At 53.1% G+C, this 25,967-nt stretch overlaps 6 protein-coding genes across 6 annotated transcripts; 3 read left to right on the forward strand and 3 right to left on the reverse strand.

Moving 5' to 3' along the window:
- Positions 1-479: 479 nt before the first annotated feature.
- Positions 480-4,839, reverse strand: H6S33_004304 (uncharacterized protein; the record flags this gene model as incomplete). The annotated part of the gene is made up of 6 exons (XM_044835650.1): positions 480-962; positions 1,035-1,285; positions 1,396-3,213; positions 3,295-3,594; positions 3,679-4,684; positions 4,765-4,839. The coding sequence occupies 6 exons, from the start codon at positions 4,837-4,839 to the stop codon at positions 480-482; spliced, it is 3,933 nt and encodes a 1,310-aa protein (XP_044691042.1).
- Positions 4,840-5,863: 1,024 nt separating this feature from the next.
- On the reverse strand, positions 5,864-9,095 carry H6S33_004305 (uncharacterized protein; the record flags this gene model as incomplete). Its single annotated transcript, XM_044835651.1, has 4 exons — positions 5,864-8,017; positions 8,080-8,589; positions 8,645-8,850; positions 9,029-9,095. The coding sequence occupies 4 exons, from the start codon at positions 9,093-9,095 to the stop codon at positions 5,864-5,866; spliced, it is 2,937 nt and encodes a 978-aa protein (XP_044691043.1).
- A 1,084-nt stretch (positions 9,096-10,179) lies between these two features.
- Positions 10,180-10,769, forward strand: H6S33_004306 (uncharacterized protein; the record flags this gene model as incomplete). Its single annotated transcript, XM_044835652.1, has 2 exons — positions 10,180-10,388; positions 10,481-10,769. 2 exons carry the CDS (start codon positions 10,180-10,182, stop codon positions 10,767-10,769), a joined length of 498 nt encoding a protein of 165 aa, XP_044691044.1.
- Positions 10,770-12,586: 1,817 nt separating this feature from the next.
- Positions 12,587-13,695, reverse strand: H6S33_004307 (uncharacterized protein; the record flags this gene model as incomplete). Its single annotated transcript, XM_044835653.1, has 2 exons — positions 12,587-13,087; positions 13,189-13,695. 2 exons carry the CDS (start codon positions 13,693-13,695, stop codon positions 12,587-12,589), a joined length of 1,008 nt encoding a protein of 335 aa, XP_044691045.1.
- A 1,072-nt stretch (positions 13,696-14,767) lies between these two features.
- Positions 14,768-16,465, forward strand: H6S33_004308 (uncharacterized protein; the record flags this gene model as incomplete). Its single annotated transcript, XM_044835654.1, has 5 exons — positions 14,768-15,006; positions 15,060-15,539; positions 15,587-15,824; positions 15,874-16,281; positions 16,349-16,465. The coding sequence occupies 5 exons, from the start codon at positions 14,768-14,770 to the stop codon at positions 16,463-16,465; spliced, it is 1,482 nt and encodes a 493-aa protein (XP_044691046.1).
- Positions 16,466-20,334: 3,869 nt separating this feature from the next.
- H6S33_004309 (uncharacterized protein) lies at positions 20,335-24,438 on the forward strand (the record flags this gene model as incomplete). The annotated part of the gene is made up of 3 exons (XM_044835655.1): positions 20,335-20,771; positions 21,015-23,701; positions 23,753-24,438. 3 exons carry the CDS (start codon positions 20,335-20,337, stop codon positions 24,436-24,438), a joined length of 3,810 nt encoding a protein of 1,269 aa, XP_044691047.1.
- Positions 24,439-25,967: the final 1,529 nt, after the last annotated feature.

Here is a 25,967-nt window from a genome sequence, read left to right on the forward strand (position 1 = left end):
GATCTCCAGTTCTTTTTTGATTTCTCTTGGCTCAAGGTCCCCCCTGGCAGTATTCGTCAAGCGACGGTAAACGGCTTGTACTATGGTAAAAAAAAAAAAAAAGGCAGAGGCTGGACAGAGACTGGACAGATAACCACAGTTCGCGGGGGGACTTGATATGTTTCCCCCGGATCACGAATGCCTACATACACGTGCTCACCGACGGATTCGCTTCCTATCTACATGGCCGTGTCAATGATCACGACCAAACGAGACCAAACCGACCACCAACCACCAAACCAACTACCAACTAAGAAACAAAGAGAAGGAAAAAAAGATGCCGCCCCATAATATGCAAGCAAGCTATGCTACAACCACCCCAGAACTAAAAAAAAAAAAAAAAAAGGGCCTACCAACGAAATACCTAGCTAGCCAAGAAAAAAGAAAAAGAAAAAGAAAGCCAAACCTAAACCTAAACCCAAAACCACAAGTCTCTACCTCTAAAACGCCCAACTCATATCCGGCTCCTGAAACACCGCCACCGGCGGCCTCACCCCCGCACCCCCTACCCCCCCCATCCCCATCCCCATGGCCCCCACGCCCCCCATGCCCCCCATCCCCGGCACATCCATATCCACCACCGTCACCGACCCCCTCCTCCTCCCCATCTTGACCCTCTCCCCGGCACCTCCCACCTTCGCACCCCCCAGCACCCCCACCCTATCCCCGCCCGCCGGCAAGAAGCGCCAATTCCGCACCAGCTCCAGCGCCAGCAGGTCGCACCCCATGCGGTCATACAGCCGTGCCGTGTGCAGCACAAACGCGCTCTCGTCGGCCGGGCTGATGCGCGCCGCGCCGCGCAGCGTCTGCACCGTCTTCTCGCGGATCTGGTGGTAGAGGATGACCAGCGCGGGGTCGTCGGACGTGAACAGCTGCGAGGCGGGCGTGGCCGCGGGGGTGGGGAGGAGGGAGCATAGTGGCATCTGGCTTCCGCGTTAGCTAGCTGTTGCTTTTGGGGGGAGGGGAAGGGTTTTGGGGGGGGGGGGGGGGGGTACAAGAAGCGACTGCACGGCCAGGTCCTTCTTGCGCAGCATCCAGAAGGCCCATGAGGCCAGCCAGCGGTTGCCGTGCTCGGCGGCGAGCGGAAGGATGCGGTGCTCGAGGAGGGAGTGCAGTACGGGCGAGGCGTCGCCGTCGTAGACGCGGGCGATGGCGATGGCGAGCTGCGGGTCGTCGAGCTTGTCGAGGCAGATGTTGACGGCGTCTTTGAGGCTGTCGGCGAGGAGGAAGAAGGCTGCTGCGTATTCTGCGCTCTCGCTCTCGGTGTTAGTGTAATATCTTCAACCCCCCCCCCCCCAACTTCCAGATGTATGTATATATATGTGAAGGGAAAGGAGGATGAATTGCTATACTAACCAAACCGCCGCTTCCCCAACAGCGCATACGCATTCTTCTTCGCCGCCGTCCGCCACCGCTCCTCCCTAAAATCGCTCGCAAGCAGCTTCATAGTCCCCGCCTGCTCGCGGTTCCACGCCGCCATGCGCCACAGCCCCACCAGCACCGCCTTCTTCCGCAGCGCCAGATAATACAGACTGCAATGCACCGGATTGCGCTCATCAGTGCTATTATACGCATTCCGCGCCACAACCTCCATCTGCCGCCTCACCGCCGCCTCATCGCGCAGCCACAGGAAGATCCCACACTCCCTCGCCGCCGCCCACGTCATGCTGCCGCGATTCACAATGTCCGACAGGATCTCCTGCGACTCGCTGTGGAACGCCCACACCACCTCGCGGTACGACACCGCCGCCGCCTCCTTCTTCCGCTGCAGCGCGCCCTGCCGGTAGAAGAGCAGATAGCGCGCGGCATTCTCGTCGATGCTGCGCCGGTGCTGCCGCACCTGCCCGACGCACTCGATGGTGCCCGCCAGCATGATCTGCTCGCTGCCCGTGAGCGCCGGGATCGGGATCTTGACCAGCAGCGCGCACAGCGAGGCCGCCAGCGCCTCGTCGAAGCTGCTGAACTCCTCCTCGGCGAGATAGTCGAAGAAGCCGCCGGCCGCGGCGCGGTTGCGCGCCCCGCCCCCGCCCCCGCCCCCGCCGCCGCTGGTGTCGTCGTCGGGGATGAGGAAGCGCTCGATCGGGATGTCGAGGAGGTTGTCGAGTGGGATCTCTTCGTGCCAGGTGCGCAGCGCCCTGTGCAGCGCCACTAGGATCTCCTCGACCAGCGCGCTCTTGCCCGCTAGGATGCACTGCTGCAGGAACTGCGGGTGGTACACGGGCACTGGCCCGTTGAGGACACTGACAATCTCAAACACGTCGTCGTCGAGGCGGCCCTTGTGGTGGGCAGGCAGCGCCAGGCCCATGCCGTCCGTCTCCTCGATGCGGCGCGAGTGCACAAACAGCTGATTCCCCGCGCCGATTACGAGGCCGCCGTTGGCCAGCCAGAGCGAGTCGCCGATGGGGTGCGGCGTCAGGTCGCGCGTGCGGATCTCGCGGAAGGCGGCCCAGCTGGGCCCGTGGGCGAGGTAGTCGTAGCGCAGCTGGCAGAGCAGCAGCACGCGGTGCGGGAAGCCGACGGCGAGGATGCCCTGCGAGTCGGGCGTGCTCGTCCAGTCGAGGTCGCGGATGGCGTCGCCGGTCGCAAAGTCCTGGCTGTGCTCGAGCTGCGCCGCGCGCGAGTCCCAGATGGTCAGCGTGCTGCGCGCGGCGTTGACGAGCGCGATCTTGCGGATGGAGTTGCCCTTGGCGAGGGCCGGGTTGGCGATGCCCGTGGGGACCGTGCTGGTGGGGAGCCAGCGCAGGGTGGGCGGGGTGTCGGTGGGGGAGAGCTTTGCGGTGAAGGATTTCAGGAGCCCGGAGGCGTTGACGGTTGTTGCGACCTCGCGGGAGAAGGTGTCGAGCGTGCTGGACGGCGAGAGGGTGGCGTTCCAGCCGACGGGGTCGACGGGGAGGATCATGAGCAGGTCCTCGTCGTGGTCCAGCTCGAACGTTGCGAACTCACGCAGACTCGGCGGCGAGGCCGTCGTGCTGATCTCCCAGGCTATGCCCTTCATCTCCGAGGTCAGGCCCACCACATGGAGCTTCTCACGGGTGTCCTTCGCCTCCGGCAGAAGCAGCAGGCAGAGCATCTTCCCCTTGGAGCTGTACGGGAGGCGCGCGATCTCCTTCGCGCGCTGCTGCCTCGTGTTCCAGAGGACCACACATTCATGGTGCATCGTCATTACCAGTTTTCCTGCCAAACCGATCATTGGTCAGCCCTCCCCCCCCCCCCACACACACGCCAAACACAGAAACACCCAGGGGACAAACAAACCGTCGTCCAGCACCACCGCTCTGTGCACATGCATGTCCGGCTTCAGCGAGCTCTGCCTGTTGAGCGTGAAGTGGTCGCCCCGGGGCTGCGTCCACACGATGTGCTCGTTGTCCCGCGTGAGCGTGATCATGGCCTTTCCGTCGGCCGTCCGCACCAGCGTCTCGATGGGCGTCGAGTGGCCCGAGAGCACGCCCAGCACGTCCATCCTCTTCCCGCGCGGCGACAGGTCGAGCAGCCGGTCGAGCCGGGCCTCGAACCAGCACAGCCGCCCGTCAAAGACGTGCGCGAGCACATTCAGGCCTACAACACACACACACACCCATAAGCCCTACTGCGCCCTGATAACCTACAGAAACTACAAAACCAGGCATATCGATCATTTACCTTTCCCACCGGGCCACGCCTGGAAGCACACAAACGCCCCTTCCTCCCCCTCCTTCTGCAGAAACGGCTCCAACCCCGACCCCTCCGCGCCCTCCAGGATGCTAAACACATTCGTCGTCTTCCTCGTCCGACAGCCCACATTCTCGACGCCCCACGCCGACATCCTCCCCCGCGCATCCACCGCCAGCACAATCTCAGGCCCGCGCCTGGCCACCTCAATGAGCCTCTGCAGCACCTCCATGTCCTTCTCCGCCTCTCCCGCGCTCGCCACCGCCGCCTCCGCCGCCACCGCAACACACCCGCTATCCAGCACCAGCACGAAGCGCGCCGCGGCCCCCGCGGCCCCGCACGTCAGGTCCACCACGGCCCACAGCTGCAGCACGCCCACGTCGTGCGGCCACACGGGCGCCCACACGCGCAGCACCCCGTCCACGCCCACCGTGTACAGCACGTTCTCGTCGGCGCCGCCGCCGCCGCGCGCGCAGCGGCGCCAGTGCAGCGCGCTGACGGCGCGCGGGTGCGGGAGGTAGGTGTAGTCGAACTGCAGGGACTCGCTGCCGATGCTGACGCGGCGCCAGACCTTGACGAGGCGGTCGGCGGGGCCGATGGAGGCGGCGAGGGTGCCGTCGGGGGAGAGGGCGGCGGCGCGGCAGGGGTTGGCGAGCGGGCGGCGCCAGAGGGGGTGGGGGGTCGGGGTGGTGGAGGCGGTGGACCAGAGGGTGAGGGAGGAGGAGCCGATGAGGAGCTCGGCGGTGGGTGACCAGGAGAGGGAGGTGATGGCGCCGTCGGCGGGGGGAAGGGTTATCGTGGTGTGGAGCACCCAGGTGAGGAAGCCTTCGCCGCGGTTGTCGGGGTGGTAGATGTGGGCGGTGTTGGCGGAGGAGACGGCGATGGCGCCGGTGGTGGCGTCGAGGGTCACGGCGGTGAGGGGGGCGTCGTGGTAGAGTGTTTGCAGGAGCGTGGTGGGCGAGGAGAGGACTATTAGGGCGGTGCCGGAGATGTAGGCCTGCACGGGGTGTGTGGTTAGTAGGGCAGAGGGAGGTGGAGGGGGGAGCTTCGTGGGGAGGGTGATGGGGGAGAGCTCACGATTAGGCGGTTTCGCTCCCATTCGGCGGTGGTGACGGCGTGGGGGGTTGAGTTGGGCCGGCCGGGTTGGAGCATTGCGTGTGTTGTGTGAGAAGAGGAGGGGAAAGGGGGGACGAGGAGAGAGAAGAAGAGGAGAGAGAGAGAGAGGAGAGAGAGAGAGGAGAGAGGGGAAGGAGTGGATGGAGATGGCAGAATAGAATATAGAATATAGAATAGCTGAGAGGTGAGTGAGTGAGTGATGCACGATGCACGATGAACGATGAACGATGAACGGGTTGGTTGTGTCTGTCTGTGGTGATGCGAACAAATGCCGCATGACGACGCTGCTGCAGCTCGACAGCTACTCGACTGCATCTCTGCTTTACACACACACTCCCGGCTCCACACAGAACACAACACAGCCACCATGGGGCTATCCCCTACTCTTCTCCAACCCTCTCACTCTTCCACAGCAGAGATCCCACTCCCACCTCCACTGCCCGAGCCATCAACAGCAACAGCCCCCCAGCAGTTGCCCCCCGCGGGCCAGCTAACAGACGCGGCAACAGACAGCACCCGGAGAAACCTTATTCCGTGCCACAGCCGCTCACTCGCACAGCACGTGAAATCACTCGAGGGCATCCATCGCTCGAACCCCCCCCGCCCGCCCCGCTCACTAACCTCGGTGATAGACACACATTTCAATTTTAACCCCGCTACAAATAGATACTTATAAGACCCCGCTGTGATATAAACCCACCCCCCCCGCTTTCCCCGCACAATACATGTATGATGGTATCCAAAAAATACATACTGAAACCAGAAATCCAAAAACCGGTGGGTAATAGATATAGAGATAAGGAGATAGGCGACAAAAGAGAAAAGGGAGGAGAAGGATAACATTTGGAACAAAACTAGAAATAAAAAAAAAAGAGCAAAGTAATTCCTATCCCCCATACAAAAAAAAAAAAAAAAAAAAAAAACTCCATTCACCCGCTTACAAACAAAAGAAACAAAAAGAAACAACAAAAAACACCAAAAGAAAGAGCAAAAATTCATCGTGAAGATTACACACAAAAAGCGGAAAGGTTGCCTCTGCTGCCATTAACCACCACTACTCCTACTGAGACTCCTCACTCATCGCCGGCATCCCCGAAAACCCCCTAGACCTACTAAACCTCAGCAACGGGCTCCCGGGCGTCTCCCCCACCCCCCCGCCCCTCCTCGGCGTCACCAGCAGCCCCCCCAACCCGCGCTTCGGCGTCTCCAACGGCGTCACAAGCCGCCCCCACCGACTCCCCCTCCACCCCGGCGTCGCCGCCGGCGTCGTCGTCGTCGTCCCCCTACTACCCGTAAGACTCCGTCCCAGCACACTCCGTCCTAGCACACTCCTCCCCAGCTGCCCCTGCCCCCCCCTCACCACACTCCCGCCAAAGATACTCCGCCCCAGATCCACCCCCTGCACCTGCGGGGGGAGCGGCGGCACCCACTGCGCACCAAACGCGTCGTCCAGCGTATCATCCAGCCCCCCCCCTCCCCCTTCCTCCTCCTCCTCCTCCTCCTCCTCCTCCTCCTGCCGCTGCTGTCTCATGTAAACACGGTCCAGCGCAGCGTTCTTCCACGCGCGGAACAATCCCTTGAGACGCTTCCTCTGGAAGCGGCCGCCGTTGAGCGCCAGCAGCTTGACACGGAACGCCGCGGCCGTCCACTTCTCGAGATACTTTGCCGCGAGGGCCTCGTCGCGGCGGGCCAGGAGCGCGAGCGCCGTGTCGTGCAGCGCGGCCAGGTGCTGCAGCTTGGCCGCCCAGAGGGCCAGCGTGTGGGCGAGGAGGTTTGTGTCGTGGTGGTTGGCGGCGGTGGCGTGGAGGCGCGTGATGTGCGCCGTGCGGTCGCGCCAGTGCACGAGGGCGCTGGCGGCACCGTCGGACGTGTGCTCGAGCGCGAAGGAGGCGGCCGCGGTGTGCAGCGTGCGCAGGTGGGCGGTGCGCGACAGCCAGAGGTCGAGGGCGGCGGAGGCGAGCGTGCGCTTCGTGCGGCGGGAGACGGCGTGGAATGCGGCGCGCAGCCGGTCCCGCCGGGAGGCTTTGAAGGCGCGTTTCCAGGTGCGCAGGGCGCGGCGCGCGGTGAAGTAGTAGACGGCGTCGTCGGCCCAGTCGTTGTACATGCGGACCAGGTCGGCCTTCAACCGCCAGCGCACGAGTGCTGCGCTGAGGAGACTGCTTGCGTGGAAGGCGGCGGCGTCGGCCTCCATCTGCCGCCGGAAGGCGAGGCGCTCTTTCATAAACTCGAGGACCTCGCGGGCCAGGCGTGCGTTGCCAGCGATGACGACCTGTGTGCCGGCTCTGGTGAGGCGGTTGGAGAGCGTGCGGTGGTGGGTTTGCCAGTGGGTCAGCGCGCGGCGGGCGAGGTTGGTGTTGCGCCATGTGGTGAACTGGCGGTAGCGGGTGTGGAGGATCCATGTTTTGAGGGTGCGGCTTTCGAGGGCGTCGAGGGTTTTGTCGGTGAGGATTTTGCTGCGGAGATGGAGGCGCCAGTTGCGCAGGGTTTTGGCAAGGAGCGTTGTGCGGGCGTGGGCGGCGGCGGCGAGAGACTGCTGCGTGCGGTGCCGCCAGAGCGTGAGGTGGTCGCGGGCGATGCGGGTGTCGACGAGGGCGGTCATGGTGGCGGTGAGGGGCGCGAACTTGGCCTGCCGCCGCCAGGAGTCGAAGGCCTTCTCGGTCAGCTTCCACTCGCAGTGGTCGGCGGCGATGTCGGCGGCGTCGAGACAGTGCAGCGTCTTCTCGGACCACTGGTTGAACACCGTCTGCAGCGTGTGGCGCCGGTAGAAGGCGCTGGCCATGCGGTTCATCTGGATGACCCTCTCCGTCTTCTCCACCCAGACATCAAAGCACTGCTCCGCGATCGTCTTATTGTACCTGCGCATGCCCAGTATGCCGCACAGCTGGAAGAACCACGTCCAGTAGGCCCGGTGCACGAGGTTCTCCTGGTAGACGCGCTGGGCCACCAGCGCCATCTGCCGCCGCTTCTTGGTTGCGGCGCGCCATTTATAGAGAGCGTTCGACAGCTGGAACAGCCGCACCTTCTCCTCGTTCTCAATGACCAGCGCGCGCCAGGCGTTGAAGTACTTGCGCACGAGGATGCGCTGCCGCACCTCCTGCGTCCGCTGCACGATTGTTGCCGTCTTCTGGATCCAGACGCTCCATGCCTTGGCCATCAGGCGGGTGTTGTACCGGCGCTCGGCGCGCTGCTCGACCACCGCGAACCATTTTTGCTCCTGCAGCATGTTAGAAAAGTCTCGCGCAACAAGGAGTGCTCAATCGCATTGGGTAAACCCACCACTCTCTTCACCGTCTCTGCATGCCAATGCCTAAAAAAATCCCTCATCACCCCCTTCATCCTCAGCGCATACAGCCCATCCGCCGCATCCTCCGGGACCCTCGGCCTCCTCACCTCCTCCACCTCCTCGTCATCGGCCCCCCTCCCTCCCAGCTCCTCCTCCTCCTCCTCCTCCTCCTCCTCATCCTCATCCGCCGTCGTAACCCCCATCAGCGACCTCGACCGCCTCCTGCCCCTGCCCCTGCCCCTGCGCGCACTAACCTCCTCGCGCCGGGTGCGCGCCGCAAGCTCAGCGGCTACGATAGCCTCGTGCGTCGGCGAGCTGGCCAACCCATTAAACGACCTTCGCGAACGGCATGGGGCGCGGTAGTCGTCCGACGAGACGTCGGTGGTGGTGCCGTGGCTGGAGCGGTCGCGCCGGCGCCGCGCAGTGTCGTAGCGCTGCCGGGTAAACTCTGCAGTCGCCGCCGCCGACGGCGTTTCCAGGAAGCGGCCGTCGATGCCCTGCCTCTGCGGGGGTGTTAGCTAGGTGGGGGAGGAGGGGGGGAGAGGGGAGGGGGCTAACAGAGAGAAGGTCCATAAAACGTTCATAGATGTTCTTTCCCGGGACGGACTGCAGCTGCAGGATGAAGCGGAAGTAGACGCTGTCGAACGCGGGGTTGATCTTTCGTGCGGCGAGGACCACATCGTAGGCTCTGTAGACGGCGCGGAACGAGTTCTTGCCCGGGAAGACGGTCGCGAGGGAGATGATTTCATGGAGGATCTGGAGGTCTGCGTGTTGTGGCCATGGTGGATAAATTTAGTGGTTTGGTCTTTGTATTGTGTGAATTGTGAATGAATGAATGAAGGGATGAAGGGATGGAGGAAAGAAGAGACAAAAGAAATGGATGGACTCTTTGTGAAAATGAAAAAAAAAAAAAAAAAAAACAAGGCTGAGATTTTTATATACCTGCGGGGCTGTAGTGATATCTCGGATGTGATGCGCCGATATCGTCGCCTTGTTGTGGGGGTTGCATGGACGACCACTCAGCAGCAACACTTGCATGAGGCCCGGGCTTCGATATAATGCGGTTGTGTGTGTGTGTGTATGATGATGTAGGTAAGTATGTACGGGGTTTGAATGTGGGTATTACAATCGACTAGTAGCAGTAGTGTATCATGCACGGCGCTGAGAACAATGGCAATTACCTATGGGAGGTGACATGCCCATGATACGCTTAGTGGGTTGCCTTCTTCTCTCTCTCTCTCTCTCTCTCGGCGGTGATGTGGTGGTGTGGGTGTGGGTGTGAGGTGTGGGTGTGTGGATGGGTGTTTGCTCTGCCTATCGCGAACAGGGATCGGTTTCGTGTTCTTTGTTGTTGTCATCCGCTCGCTCGCTGGATGTCTGTCTGTTGCTGTTGCTTGGTTACCAACCGCACTAGCCCTAACGCGCCCTAATTGGTGCCGGTGGGTTAGGGCTCGAGCTCGTCGAAGGGAGGAATGCACACGGCCTTTGTGGCATTCCGGGCAGCTCATGCGGTGGTGAGGGCTGTGCTGGGTGTGTGCTAATGATCGATTTTGCCTATACCGCTTTTTTGCGTACAATCTGGGGGGTTGGCATGGCCGAGTGACTGCACATGAAGCAAGTTTGCATTTTCTTCTGATGGAAGTGTTAACCTCAATGCTCGGCTGGTTCGTTATGAGGGAATCACATAGGATTGACTGGCTATATTCTCTAGAGCTCCCATGTCCTGATAACAACATTCCTGAGAATGGGGTGTTGGTTTCACAAAGCCTTCCTGTACTCGCAGTGCCATTATCCATCCCCCCCCATCCCAAGTTGTACTTTTCCTTCTCCCCAAGAATATGACCAGGTCTGTCTTCCTGAGCAGAACCCAGAGCTGAGCTGTTAGTAAAATTTAAGCAGTTCCTACTAGCGGGGCACTGCGCCTACCGTGACCAGAACTGCCAGCACCTGTATGTAGTATTGATAACAAGTATCCAAACATCCTCACATCCTCATCCCACTTAGTACACCCAACCAGCCAACCCATCCTGTCATCTTCCCACCGCCCAACAGGCCACGATAACCAGTGCACCATTCCCCCGTGGCACCTCCCAATGCCACCAAAAGACACCATCGTCACCCCGAAAGAAACACTCATCAACTGGCTCGCCGTGCTCGCCATCCTCTTCATCGGCGTCCCCCTCTTCATCCTCCCCGTGACCGTCCTCCTCCTGCTCCTCTTCATCACGCCGCTCATCGTATACCTCGTGATCAACTGTGTCAAAGAGCTTGCGTTCCCTCCGAGAGTCCTAGTGCTGCTGTTGTACTAGCTAGCCACATACCGTGCTTGCTCGAAACACTTATTCTTATTCTTACCACCACTAATATGCCACCAACTAATTACCTCAATGGGAGGACCAAGCCCAGCAACGAAACGACAAAGCTCCTCAACGCTACCAGGATCCAGAAAAAGTGGAAGGGCAAGGCCCGTGCAAGGGATCTGGAGGCCCAGACACCGATTGAGCAGCTTGACGGGCCGTCGAACAGCCGTCAGAAGGCGGAGAAAAAAGATAAAGCCGCTGCAGCAGAATCCGGAAAAGTGTCACCAGCTAGCTCAGAGTCGGGGCCGTCAGAAGTATTGCCGAGGGAGAGCCCCATCAGGTATTTGATTTATTTATGCTCCTTAATTGCGTCTTTGGTGTAGGGTGGAAGTGGTCTGAAACGTGGTGCGTGCGTGTCTTGGATTAGGTATTACCAAAACTCCATCGTGGACGACTGGCCGACCAGCTGCACGATGGTTACGGCGGTTCTGACTGTTGGTGCGGTGACGCTGCTGCTCATTGTCTTCTTTGGCAGTATGTACCCCCCCCCCCCCCCCCCCCCTTTCCCATTGAAATCGTCGTGAGGTTGCTAACCATGGCCACTGGAGTATCAGATCTCGAAATAAGGCGTCCAAACAGCTAGCTCTACTCGGATTTGTTAGCGGCGTTAAAAAGAAAAGGGAAGAAGTATTAAAGGAAGAAGTATTATTACTCTGGGTAAAAGTTTTACCACAAAAAAGCGGACATGACATTGATGTGTGATTGGGTACTAGGCGGGTAAGGAAAGGAGGAAACAACGACTGTATATATGCCTTGAGAAGAGATGGCTTCATGAGAAATGATAGGAGTTGAAGGTCGTCAAAGTGCTCTTCTTATTTGGAATACTCGTGCTGCACGAAGGTCATTCATGAATGACCTAACTGAGACATATTGCGCATTCACCTCTCTACTTGGCATCACAGGGTTTTCAAAGTCGTTTTTGGGAGATTGTGGTGACTGCTACGAAGGAGGGGAAGCTACGTAGCACTTATTCTACTCTCTGTTGTAGCTAAGATATTGGCGTTGCACTTACTCGGTGTTGCACTTACTCGCTGTTATAGCTAGGCCGTTGTTATTAACCCTTCGTTGCTGCCTGCTGGTACAGCAGATGTTACATAGAGATTCACTGTCTTGGCCTCAAGAGGAAAAGAGGAGATCTGAAAACCGGGAGATCACACGTTGGAACAGGAACGGTACGACTGTTAGTTGGAAGGGAATAATTGTATTTGACAGAAATGATCATGAACTGATAATGATAGCACGGCAAACGACGACAGATAAACCACGGTATAAGAGATACTTCTTTCGGCTCTAGAAATTTTTTCTCACAAGACTATTTAAGACGAGACGTTATCTCATATCTTAGAGAATAGGGACTATAGACTAATCTCGTCTTGTGCAATTGTTTCGCTATTTCAAGACATGCTTGCGAGAGTCGAGTGAGTGACTGTGAGCCAAGCCCTCCAAAAGAATCGAAGCATTTAAGTGTTTCAGTGTTTTGCTACTGGTGTTTAGGATGCTAGTATACCGAAACGACCAGGTCTCAAACTATTCGCAGACATTTCACCATACGTACACATATATAGAACGCTAGTATTGTGCAGATTTTGCAAGAAGAAAGGGGAGGGTTGGGGGGGGGAGCGAGAAAGAGCATATCGATCGCCAGGTGCCTTGTCTTCAACAGGTTCATTAGAACACCACACCGCCGAGCACAAGAGTCAACAAAACCGGGCTCGCCCTCGGGCCTCGGCTTGAGCTCAGAGCCTAATAATAGCCAATAGGGGACAAACAAATTTATAATCTCTCAGCCGTGCGAGTGACACATCGTGACTCATGATCTAAAGACAGCCAAGCCGGAGATGCTAGATGCTACCTAGAAAAACTAAGCCCCATACCGCAGCGCAGGGCAAGTTTTCCCAAGATGTTCGTTCCATGGCGCCAGCTGCAGCGCAGCTAAGATATCACAACTAGGATAAGACAAAAAAATATATAAAAAATAAAAAAATCCAAACTAAGCAGCAAACTCCAACCAGCCAACCCACCAACCAACCAACCAACCAGTCCATGTTCATACCATTTGTCTTCATAAATAAATACGTTGAGTCTATTTATTAGTACATAAGTGTAACCAGAAAAAAAACTCCCGAATAAACTTCCTTCTCTACGCCTTCCTCTTCCTCGCCGCCGGCTTCTCGATCCCAGACGCAACCTTGAGGTCATGACTCTCAATGTTCACCTCCTTGACCGCCTTCTTGTCCCCGGTAAATCGGCTGGCGACGGTCTGGATCATCCTGGTGAACCAAAAGTAGTTCAACAAGTTCAAGATGCTGTTCGATGTCAAGTACACCACAGCCAACCAGAACGGCACACCGAGTCCTTCAAACACATGTGGGATCGCTTCATCGGCGCCCTTTGCCGCAGCGGTTAAAACTGAAGGTGGGTTAAAGTGGGTGCTCCACACGTCCTTCATGACCAGGAAACTGGACCAGGTACCGTAGCATATACGGCAGCCAAAGAATGTACCGATCAGGAGGAATCCGTTGTATAATTGGACCTTGGAGCCCGTAAGTCCGACCTTATCGCAGAACCAGTGAATGTTGAGGAAAGGACTGGAGAGCTCGAAGAGGACAAAGACAGGCGCATAGAAGTTTACAAATGGACGCTATTGAAACTTGATTAGCCGAGTAACAACCTTTTGACTCACAGCTTTTTGACGGGGCTCCGAGGAATGTACATGGACACGCGCTGGTGGGATAGACTCACAAATCCGAGACTGTATACTGCAACAGCGCTCGCGGCGTGTGCCAGAAATCCTGGGCCAAAGATGCTCAGGTAGTAGCCACTCATGAACAGATCCCACAAAAAGTAGCCCGCAGCATAACCCGTGACGGCGCCGCACATGGGGGTTTCCCCGAATACCCTCCCAAGCATGGCATCCGTGTTCCCTTGCTCTCTCCATGCGGCGCGCTCCTCATCGTTGAAAATGACCCAGATTGCAAAGATGCTGATGAAGGTACTCTGGATGAACGACACCACGTGGACGTCCCAGTTGACCTTCGTGCGCTTGTTGAAATTCGGGTATATGTTTGGCAGGAGAAGGCGCGAGAAAAAGGGCGAGACGAACAGAAATATCGAATGATACGTACAAAAGGCCAAGAGGATATAATGGATATGGGCCGGGAGGGTAGGGAGATTAAGGGCCTTGGAGAATGACTGAACGAAGGAGAGCGAGGAGAGCCACTCAGGGCAAGGAAACACGAAGACGTCCATCTTTGCGCTGGGTTGAAAATGACGCCAGATGGAGAAAGCTGGAGAAGAGAAGGATAAGGGGACAGAGGAGAGTTGCCGTCGCTGAATGCGCTGGGGGGGGGGGGGTAGAAATGCTTAGAAATGCTCGGGTTGAGATCTAGTAGCGATCTGGGTTACTGACGGCCGGGAGGCTGGGCAAGATCTCTGGAGTTTAGGGCGTAGATTGTTTGAGCCTCACTACATGTACTAGTAAGTACTCAACACATACATGTATATAGAATCTGTTGGTCGACACCGCAAGAACGAGGACGGTTTTAAGAGCGGTCGACGCTGTAATCGACCACTCTGTCTTCTTTTATGTTGTTCCGAACTCTCGCTAGAATAAGTGATCGAAGGGGAACACGATGAAGGGTGGTCATTGGACAGATAGACAGATATTTGACAGACGGACAATGACTGAGCTGTCTCAAAACATTCAGCTTCAACTCTAGCTTCCCCGGTCATGTCCCTGCAGAATGCCGGTCATCCGCCAAGTTGTTGGGGCTGACCTGCAGGGTCATGGGTCAACCACCATCAGGAGGAACATGTAGAGTCCTTTCTGGATCAATGGCGAACCTGGATCGATGGTGGATGTCCCAATAAAAACCAGAAGGAGAATCATAACTTAAATTTACATGTAGAGATAGAAATAACGAGATAAGATAAAGAAAACAAATCTCTGTAAACAAAGTGTCTAGCTGTTTTGCACGAAGTAAGCAAAACAGAAATGCACAGATGAGTAATTCCGTGCGGGTGAGACAGCTTGCACAATTCACCCTGGTTAGTCATTCGCCATTGACCTAAAAAATACTTCTGTTATTGCTTAGATAATCACAAGCTTTCCCACGTGATAAGGCCTTCATCATGCTTTATCACTCGCTAAATTCGCACACTCACCCGGGAGCTTGCCTTTCCAAACTTCTTCCTGCAACCAAACATCAATGAATTTCTTCCGTCACGAAGATATCCACCCCATCATCATCGCACTTTTTTCCTTGACCGTCATCTACCTCATTTTGATATTCATCTAAACTCCTAACCATAAATTCCAACAATGTCTCGTGACATCCACGGCGCTTCCAGGCCCCAAGATATCGAACTCAATTATGACGACGACGACGACGATGAGGGCCTGGTTTTCTCTTTGAACGACGGAGACCCAGCCAACAACCCATCAGGAAACAATTCTCTAGAAGACGATGGCGAGCACGATGTTGTCCTTAAACTCTCTGATTTACAAGGGGATCCGAGTAGCCCTTTGTATTCGGCAAAGACCTTTGAGCAACTAGGACTGTATGCTCATTCCTCTGCCTCAATCACTTGCTTCCGTTTGGCTAACTTTCTAGATCTGATGAAATCATGCGCGGGATTCACGACATGGGGTTCCGGCGTCCCTCAAAGATCCAAGAAATGGCGCTACCCCTTCTTCTTGCTAACCCCCCTTATAACATGATTGCCCAGTCGCAGTCTGGTACAGGAAAGACGGCAGCATTCATGCTCAATATTCTCTCTCGTGTTGATGTCGGACTCCAAAAACCACAGGCTCTCGTTCTTGCGCCAACCCGTGAACTCGCTCGCCAAATCGGGGATGTCCTTAAAAAGATGGGACGGTACACCAATGTAAAAGGCCAGTTCGCAATTCCAAACATGGTGGACAAGGGTCAAATGATGAATGCACATGTTATCATCGGCACTCCAGGCACTGCAATTGATTGCATCCGGCGCAGGATTCTTCCGGTTCAAGACATCAAGATGTTCGTCGTAGATGAAGCGGACAATATGTTGGATCAGCAAAACATGGCTGATCAGTGCATCAGGGTCAAAATGTGAGACATTCTATCATCCTTTTCTTTTCTCCAGCTAACACCATCAGGGCTATGCCTGCGGGGGTACAGATCGTCCTCTGGTCCGCCACTTTTCCAACATCTGTAGTATCTTACGCCGAACACTTCGCTCCAAATGCGAATACTCTTTCATTGAAGCATGCCGAACTCACCGTCGTTGGTATCAAACAGATGTACATGGACTGTGCCAACGAAGCAGACAAGTACCGTGTCCTAACAGATCTTTACAAAGTTCTCACCATTGGTTCCTCCGTCATTTTCGTTAAGGCAAGTTTTCATTTTCTCTTCTCTTTGCATCTAGCTAACCTCGAGATAGCGCCGCGTTGATGCAGACAAGATCTACAAGCGTATGACCGATGCTGGTCATAAAGTTGCTGTGTTGCACTCAGGACTCGAAAATTCAAGCTGCAGAGACAGCGTGATCGACGACTTTCGTTCGGGAAAGGCGAAGGTTTTGATCACCACCAATGTCCTTGCGCGCGGAATTGACGTTGCGACTGTGTCTATGGTTGTGAATTACGATTTGCCAACTATGGTGACCAACAGTGGTATGGTGATTGTAGATACCCCCACATACCTCCACCGCATCGGGAGGACCGGAAGGTTTGGCAGAGTGGGTGTTAGCATCTCGTTCGTCCACAATCAAAGCACCTGGCGAGAGTTGTGTGAAGTTGCGGATTACTTCAATGTGCCAATGCAGAAAGTCCCCGCGGATGACATTGACGTGAGCCACCCCTACACACATAAAGGATGAACCAAAGATTATTGACAGAAATTGCTGTTCATTTTAGGAGGTTGAACGCATCGTGAACAAGTTCCTTAAGTCTGGTCCGCCAAAGAAGGGAGACATCATGGAGCATAGCCGCCACGAGGTTTCCAGGCCTCCTCAGCGCCCATCGCGGAGGTAAATGTTGGGTGAGGAAATCATGAGGGTAGAAGGCTATTGGGTGATGGAAAAGTCTACAATGCTAAGAATACCAGGGAAAATTAGGTTTGAAGGGATCACCACGATTAAGAATTCTTTCAGAAATAATAAGTAAAGATCAAACGTCTACTTTATAGGCTGTCCTACTTGCAAGTGCGCATAAAGATAACCATAATTTGTGACTGGGTTCGTACGCAAGTGAGATTCTTTGAAGCCACCAAAATAACCTCATGATTCTGGTATTTTGGAGTGGGAGAACCATCTTGATGCCACGGAGGTTAGCACTCTAGGCATTGATAAGAAATAGTATGGTGTTTACTCTTCCGATAAGGCGGGCTCTAAGCCAGGAGTTCAAGTTTTTACAAAACATCTGAGCGCGAATTTCAGCCGAGATTTTCTGAAGGATTCGGTGGCATCCCTCGTAGAAGTGAGAACTTTGGCCCATTGTACATTGCGGGAGGAAACCTTTTCGTTAGTGGTGCAATAAAGATAATTTTTGTTATCTTGGTGTTGCCTATTGTTGAGAAGATTCATGAAGTAAATATCGAGTGATATCATATGACTGGTTAACGTGGGGAAGATCTCATCGGTAAATATAAACGTAAGGCCGAAATAGGTATTTTGAGCAAACGGTCTGCGAGAAGGATCGGGGTCCAAATATAAATTACCTTGAGTTTAACAAATAGTTTAGTTATATGTAGTGACTTCAATGTTAGCTTCTCTGCTTATTGTAGACTTTGTGACTTGCTTAAGGGTCGTTGTACTCCTCCTCTTACGGTTGCTACTCATCATCATTACCACTCACTTAGTGTTATTCAACACCTACACTAGCTGTACTCTCCACTTGTTGTTCCCCGTTGCCATCCTTGCCCCCTTCTTCCTCATCACCCTCATCTCAATCAGCATCAGGAACTGGCCTACATATCGATCTTTCGTCTAGTTCGATTAGCTTTCTCATCACCTTTGAATCATCATACCTCTCAGAAATTCGTTCCAATTAGATTCCTTAAGGCACGGATATTATTACAGCTAATTTTACCTTCCTACCTACCAAAAAAGAGACAGGAAAAATGGTACCCTTATAAAGGGATTACCGGTACCCTTATATGCAGTGCCCTTATAGCAAGCTTTCACTGCAGAATGTAAATACGACCAAGCAAAATGGTCATGTCAAAAAAACAAATCCGGCAGCAAAAACTCGAGCAGTTTGGTTTATTACCGGTGAACCCCTCCTCGCCCGACCTGGGATTTGAGCCCAGGCCGTCTCCTGCGACAGCAGCTATAAAGATTGTATCGATTGTGCTAAGCCGAACCCCGCATGCCAGTACCGATCCCATCGAAGAGGGGCTCGACCTTGACCAATCTAATCTAATAATTATCGTTAGTGAACCACACCACTGGAATAGCTCCCGGAGGTCGCTACATCATGAGAATGACGCTAAGATTGTGCTTTTGATAAAGAGGATAAAATTATAGAGGGAAAGTAATTGGGAATGATAGCCGGATGGTGATCAGTTCGGAGATCGAGAAAAGTGCAGTATTATGAGGCTGTTGGTGGTCGTGAGCCCGTCTACCTAAATCATGATCCTTGGGGGCCTATTGACGGACAGTTTTCTTTGGTGGAGGTGCTTCCTGCTGTCGTTAGTTTTTGTGGAAGATTACATTCCGAACTCCGAGTCTCGGAGCCTCGGAGCTGGCTACATCTTAGGATGTAGTAAACTACGCACGGTGGTCAATGTGCGGATCAAGTCATGATCCGGTCCGGGTGAGTTTTCTGATTGGCCAACTGGGTAAAGTCGATTTGATCTTTTGGACTCACAAAAAGCTGGATGGAAAAGTGAGATCAAGATTATGTTTCAGAGCTTACCTTAAGCTCGATCTATGGACTAACTCCACTAGACCCTGTGTATGAATCGCCCCAACCGTTGCAGAGCATCTGAAGTGCACTTCAAAAAACCAAAGCTACCATTGGCTAGGCAAAACATTTGATCTGATGCTAATTCGCACTTGATCTAATGCTGAGCACAAGATAGCCTCAGACTTAGCCCTCCATGCTGCGGTAAGTGTAGTTTGTTGTGCACCTTGGATACATGTGAGCCCGCATTCGATTCGCCCTGAAGGCAAATATCAACGTGCCAATGCTTGGACGCATATCCTTTCAGCCACAATTATACCTCAATTAGATGGTATATTAATATGTCAACGTCAGCTAAGCTAGGGATTGGGTCCTCGTATTTCTACAGACACATTTGCTTGAGAATAGAGATGGGGCTCATTTAACTGCTAGCGAGTCATTGCTTATGATCAGTACTGCAGTGTGAGTACTTCAAGTTGGTACTGTGCGTACGCGCGTATGTGAGTGTTAGAATGATTAGGGCTCACTGGAGTACGATGCTCAAAGGAGTTGGCACGACCGTTCTCGAGCTATTGCTTTCTAAGATGTTCAAGTCTATATAGACTTTACCTTTTCGATGTAGAATTGTACATGCATAGTCTATTATTCGATATCCGCCAACTGAGTAGACTCATGATCTCTTCAACCATTAATCAATGATGTGCCAAGAATATTATGGAGTCCCCTTTATAAGTTTGACGGGTCCCGTATTCGTACTGTTATTGGGCCTAATCTATTTCTCCCTGTTTTTGAGTAGACAAGGTGCAGTCAGGGTCTGGTAACAGGGTTAATTTATTTGGGTGTCAAATCCATGTGGCCTACAGGCAGTACGAAGCTTCTTTGTAGACTTTCCCTCTTTTGGATTTATAAGACCATATTCAGTAAGCACGCCGCGCATCAAGCCTTCGTTTTTTTCGTTAGCCCTACGCAGACAAGCTTCATCAAGCAAATAGGCAATTTCTGGCTCCAATATGCAGAGATGAAAGTGAGACGTTGTGTAACGCCCTAAAAACGGTGATTCCCATCTGTTCGTTTACCGGGTACATGTAGGTACTTTATGTGCATCGTGGGGTAACCGGGAAATTGTTTTCTCGACGCGAGTGACATCCAGTGATATAAGTAAAAGGCGAAAACTCTCACCGAACTCCGAACTCTACTACACCGCTGTAAATTATGAAATTTACGCTGATGCAAGGAGATGCTGGTTCGTAACTGCAGTCTCACTTCCCCTGGGAATGTGAGGTTTAAAAATAGCTCTCGCTAACCTTAATCCCACATCAGAGGGCGGCGAATATCAATGCTTTGCATTGACATTCACCCATTTTGAGAAACGGCGTAGAGTACTTATTGCTCTTTTTTGTGGAGCAGTTGCAGTTGCTCTTCCACCACCTCCTTTACCGGTGGGAGGAGAGAAATTTGAATCAATGTAGGGATGTGGCGTAGATCTCAATTCAGTAAGCGCTCAGGCGCAGAATCTGTGGCTGATTCGGGTCCCGGTGTCATGTTTTACCCGTGTGCTGGGATCTCTTCTGTCATCACGGCTTGTTCTTCTTCGCGAGGCGGGAGGAGGACGGACAGGACCAAGAGAAAGTCCGGTAGCTAAGTGCATCTAGCATAGGTCCATAACACCTTGTTTATTAGAGTGCTATCTAGGAAGTGGCTTCACTCTGCAGTCTGTCTGTGCGAGGAGGTACTTAGCTCTTCCACCTGTTCCAGGGCTCTGTCATCACCTCATCCTCTCCCCCATCTAAACCTCCTGAGAGCTTCTTCTTCTCCTTCTGCTTCTTTTCCCTTTCCACCACCGCCATCGTCCCCTTTCGTCCCCCCCCCTCATTCGCCCCTCACTGAATCTTTTTTCCACTACATAGCAATATTTTATCTATAGATCTCTCCCAGCAAAGCTGGGGAGATCCACATATATCAGTTTATTCTTTAATTCTCTTATCAATCTATAAGCAATGTCTACAGTAGCCACAGACCAACAGCCCATTCCTGCTTCATCGTCAGATTCAGCCCCCGCCACGCCCACCGGAGGAAAAATCGGCTTGTTCAATCGCAAGAAGAAGTCCGCCGTAAATCTCGGGTCTTCACCCTCACTAGACAATCTCGTTTCGGGCTCGGCCGGTAGTTCCCTAAAAAGCGGCCAGAGTAGCGAAAGTCTTCAGGATAAGGCTCCATCCGATTCGGGCCCAGGCTCAACTGGCAGCGGGGGAAAGGGTATTAAGAGCATATTCAAACGGAAAGGGGCCAGGAGTGAAAACGGGTCAGGAAGCGGTAGTGGCTCTATTGGGAGCATCAAGGATGGTGAGAGGACCGACGAGAACGAGGGCGTAGAACATAAGGAGCGAGCCAGTGAAGATGATGGCGTTTTGTCCTATGATTCGGAGACAGATGTGTAAGTGGTGCTTTTTCAGCCGCCTTGTCTGCTGCCTTTGCTTTTACTGGGGTTCACCGGTGCCACTGGCACACTACTAGTCCTCAACCATGTGTTCTATTCCTGTCCTGTCCTTCTTCGCCCTGTTGATATAAGCTTGCCTTATTCTCTATGTTCAGTTTATACTGCAGACAAGCTCTGTTGTTCACTACTCAGTTATTCTATTTGCAATATGCAGCTCAGTAACGCTAATTCTCGTCGCAGCAACTCTCCACCACGTCCCAACACCGCTGGTGTCTTGACACCTTCAAAGAAGTCTAATGAGCCAATGCCCAGCAAGCCATTACACGCCGCTACATTCTCACAAGCTACTGGCACAACAGCGAGTTCAGTAATAGCTGGGAACAACCAATCCGAGAAACCAGCTCCTAGAAGTGCCGCAGACATCTTCAAGGCACCATTTCGCCGTGGAACCTCTCCGACCCCCTTGGAGAAAGAGGATCCCCTCACGAAAAACGGAGGAATGCCGAATAAACTAGCTTGGGTCAATACGAACCTTCCGACCCCTAGCGAGACCTCCGAAGTCAGGCCCGCAACCTCAGGAGGCGAATCTAGGAGGTCCGAAGACCGTGGGCGGCGCACGGGCCGCACATCCGTCGGCACCTCCGATGCTAGCGAAATCTCTCTCGGGCAAGAGAACCCCTCATCAAACGCACCCCGGAACGGTCGGGCATGGCCAGGTGGAATAATAACTAAGGACCATGCTTCGCCTGGTACTCTTGCAGACCCATATAACCCAGATGGAACTGTTGTCCAAACAACAGTTACCCCGCCTACTCCAACTGACGGCTCAGGTCATTTCTCTCCAAAGAGTCCAGTAGGCGCAGTAGTCTCTGGAGGTACGACGCGGACGCGAAACCGAACAAACTCTTTAAGCGGAACCCCAAGTAAGCTTTCGCAAAGCATGTCTGCACCACTAACACCTACAAACGAGACGCCTCTCCCCAAGGAAAGTGGATCACCGGGTGGCACCAACCAGGCTGGGACGGGAGGTTTTTTCCAAAGTATGTTTTCAGCTGCACAGACCGCTGCCACGACAATCAGCAACAGTATCGCCAACACAAATTTGGCGAATAATGGCCCCGGAGGCCGTCCTAGAACTGCAACAGGATTGTCGGACAAGAGTGATCATGACAAGGAAAACATTGCTCACGGAGGCTCAGAGGTGGATCGGAGGGCAGAGCCTCAGAGAAGGTTAGCGGTTGAGACACTGGGTCATGGAGAGCTTAGCTTGGGAAGTTTGGGCATATTGCCTAGTCCAAAGAAGGTGCCCGAGGGAGGAAACTCGGTATCAAGATCTAATAACAGTTCAGATGGCGACCAGGCTGCCCTACATAATGATTCACATGCTTCAGATCCCTACAGCGCCACTAGCATGAAGTCACCGACACCGTTATCTGCTATCAGCAACCAAGATGCCAATTTTGAAACCGCCGCCAACAGTCCCATAAATCATACTACAAGGACGAGTGATCCCCAAAGAACGATCAAAACACCGGTTGCAGAAGATTCCGCCTTTTATAGTGGTTCGCATAGAGACAGCCTTCCAGCTGCCGGGACTATGACTCCTGAGCGAAGTAGTATACTGGCTACGAATGAAATGGACGATACATGGTTCGGCGATGGTGACAGACGGCGATCTGGTAGCGTGAAGAGTTCCACCGGAATTGGGAGGAAACGCGGCTCTTCTGCTGCATCTGGTGGAAATGTACAACCCGCTCCTAAGCCGACTGGGTTTGCAGTGGCAAGCAAGAAGAGGAATCGTGATTTCCATACGCTGTTCAGATCCGTACCAGAGGACGATTATCTTATTGAAGATTATGGATGTGCTCTTCAGAAGGAGATTTTGCTGCAGGGAAGGTTCTACGTTTCTGAGGGTCACATTTGCTTCAACTCGAATATTTTTGGATGGATAAATACCTTGGTTATCAGTTTTGACGAAGTCGTAAGTGTCGAGAAGAAGAGTACTGCGATGGTGTTTCCGAATGCAATCGTAATTCAGACATTGCATGCTCGTCATGTCTTTGCGAGCTTTATTTCTAGGGATAGCACGTATGATCTCATTGTTGGGATCTGGAGAATTGGGCACCCGCAGCTTGTGGCAAACCAAACTGGCGTCAGGCTAGAGGAAAGTGGAGTTACAGGCGAAGTAGAAGAACAAGAGCAGGCTGATGGTGGAAGTGAGTACGAGGAAGATGAAGACGAGGATGAGTACGAAGATGATAGCGATGAGGACCTTGGAGAGAGTTACACCGACGCCGGGGATGGCCTTTTGGATACCAAAGCCAATGGGGACGCTACTGCTTCAAAAACCGTAAGTAGAAAAGTCAGCCAACAGCCCGTTGGGGGAGCTACCAGTGGCGAAGCGGCTCCTGGAGCGGCTCCGGCTGCAGATTACCCTGGCCCGGCGACTCATCTTCCGACTGTATGCACTGATGCAGCCGACCATGCTCACTATGATAAACCACTTTGCGACGAAATTATCCCAGCGCCTTTAGGACAGGTCTATTCGCTTGCTTTTGGGCCTGGAAGTTATCCGTTCATTTCACGCTTCCTCGCGGAGGAAGAAAAGGTTCTCGACATTCAAATCCCAGATAAGGGCGAGTGGACAGAAGGAGAGGGTGGGAAAAAGGTTCGATCGTTCTCTTACATCAAGCCTCTTGGTGGACCGATCGGACCAAAACAGACAAAGTGCCTCATCACTGAGACGATTGAATTCTGTGATCTGGAGGATCATGTGAGTGTTGTCGTAGCCACACAAACCCCAGATGTTCCTTCGGGAAATGTGTTTGTGGTCAAGTCAAAATATTGTCTCATGTGGGGCGAGGGGGGTCACACGAGAATGATTGCGAATTGTACAGTAGAGTGGTCAGGAAAGAGTTGGCTAAAAGGTATGTTCTATGCTACAAATAGTTCGTTTTTTCGATGCTTATCATGAGTAGGTCCTATTGAAAAGGGTGCCAGCGACGGGCAAATTGCCTACAACGCAGATCTTATCAAAGCTCTGAAAACAGAGTGTTTGCCGAAAGAGCCCGTCAGTAAATCCGCCAAACTTAAGGGCAAAAAGAAGAGAAAGGCTATGGAGGCTAAGGGAGAGGCTCTTGGCCGGTCTGTCGGCGGAACTGTCAAGGGGCGGGCAGCTCAAGCCGCTGGATTTGCCAGCCCTGCCGAAATGGAGAGCTGGGGGATATTTGCACCATTGAAGACATATCTCGGCCCCATCGTGGATATGATTCAGCCACTTGTTGGTGGCAACCTCAGCCTTATCATCATCTGTGTCCTCGTCGTTATGCTTTTCATGTCCAGGCGTGGGAATCAACAGGCTTCCGTGACAGTTATCAGGAATGGCCCAGCTGGTGGTGCACAATATTGGGACCAAGCTTGGCAGCGTGAGGAGGAAGGCCTCTGGGAATGGCTCGAGGACCGTTCAGGACTTGGCGGTGTTGGGGATATTGGTAGAGGCCGCCGGATGGATTCATTTGAGAAGGTTCTTGGTAACCGAAGAGGTGCCATTTCCAAAGGGATGAAAGAGCGGGAGGTCGAGGAGGCGATAGGTATCATGGAGGAGCGACTTGAAACGCTCAAAAAGGTGGTCGAAGGGAGGAAAGTTAAGAACCCAGAGCTTTGAGACCGGTTCGTTGATTTAAGCGTGATTTTTGTCCTTCGACATTCCTGTGAGAATATCTCTCGGGTTTCTTTTTATTTCTTTTGGTGGTGAACCACACATGGCGCTTGGGTAGCTTTTTCTTTTTCACTTTCCTTTTTTTATTTCTATTATGTACGGTATCAGGTTCATTTTGAACCTATCTGAAGATGGTATACTTTATACCACGGGGTTACTTTGGGTTACTTATTGTTTTGGGGGGCACAGTTTCTGTTATGTATGGGTTCCATCGGTTATATTCTCTAAAATTTCTATCATTTCAAAATCTCCATTCTTAGTGTAGCGTGGATAGAGTAGTGTTGTTTATTTACTGCTTTGTTATTGATCTCTCTTGTGGCAGAACTTTCTTTTTCTTTTTCTTTAGGTTTCTTACAGTTCAATGGTTTGGTAATTTGATCATGCTGGGAAATTGAGAACGAGGCAAGATACTAAGTACATCTATGATTGTGTTGTGATATTAGGCTGCAATCTTTGAAATTTGCGGCATGCTCATGCGACGTTTGGGTGGGAATGTATACATACAGATGAGAGATAATACAAGAAGTTTGACCCCGTTGGTTTGGCCGCACATTGGCGTATGTATGTCACAGTTTCTGCCCCTTATATCTTTTGTGTTGTGGTCCTGGTTAAGTCCTCCGGGAATATCCCGGATATTGGCTCATGGAAAATCACTCAGGGTTGCTGTTGCATGTTTCTGAGCCCCGGAGTTATATATACATGGTTATCGATCACTATGTGGTCATAGGAGGAGGTTGAACGTAGGCTATGCCAAGAGTTATATGGGTATATAAGAGTCTCCTTTTACCTTCACTTGATTCCGCAAGCACAATCAACAGTTTCTGTTTGATGTGAGACTTTCGCCAACCGTCAATTTCGACAATCGACACTAGTTCACCACTCTCCAAAACGCCATTAGTAAATGCCATTTTTGGGAGGGAGTCGCTTGCCGGGCTGTGATTTACAGTACTACAGTACGAAAAAACGGGGTGAAATCAGTACTGTATGACTACGGGACCTAGTGAATAATACGGCATTAAACGGGTATTACAAACGTAGTAATGCCGTATTTTTGCTGCATTACTAGCGCATTACTAGTGGGAATAACGTAGCGGATCCATACCCTTTTTTGGCATTGTACTACTAATGATATCAAATCCGCAGGCCGGCGCCAGACACCACAGTAGTTGACATCATGGTAATGTCTAGGGGCACTTCATATACTACCAGCTTATTTTGCAGGTAGCGTGAGGAGCCACTCCATTTCGAGAGTTGGCCCCATCATACCAACGGTTGGCAAATACGCTCTATTCCAGTTACACCACACAATTCTGTTCACCTCTTCTAAATAGTACTCTCACGGACCGCCAGGCCAGGTTTGGCGGGATGACTACTACTCTGGCCGCATATAGCAGGCAGGATACTATGAACTCTCTAAACGAAGATTTTGATACTGCTCGCCAAGGCGATCTGATAAGTGTTCAAGCGTGATAGCA

This window comes from Morchella sextelata, assembly GCF_020137385.1.
Source record: "Morchella sextelata strain SCLS chromosome Unknown scls_17, whole genome shotgun sequence".
Lineage (NCBI taxonomy): Eukaryota > Fungi > Ascomycota > Pezizomycetes > Pezizales > Morchellaceae > Morchella > Morchella sextelata.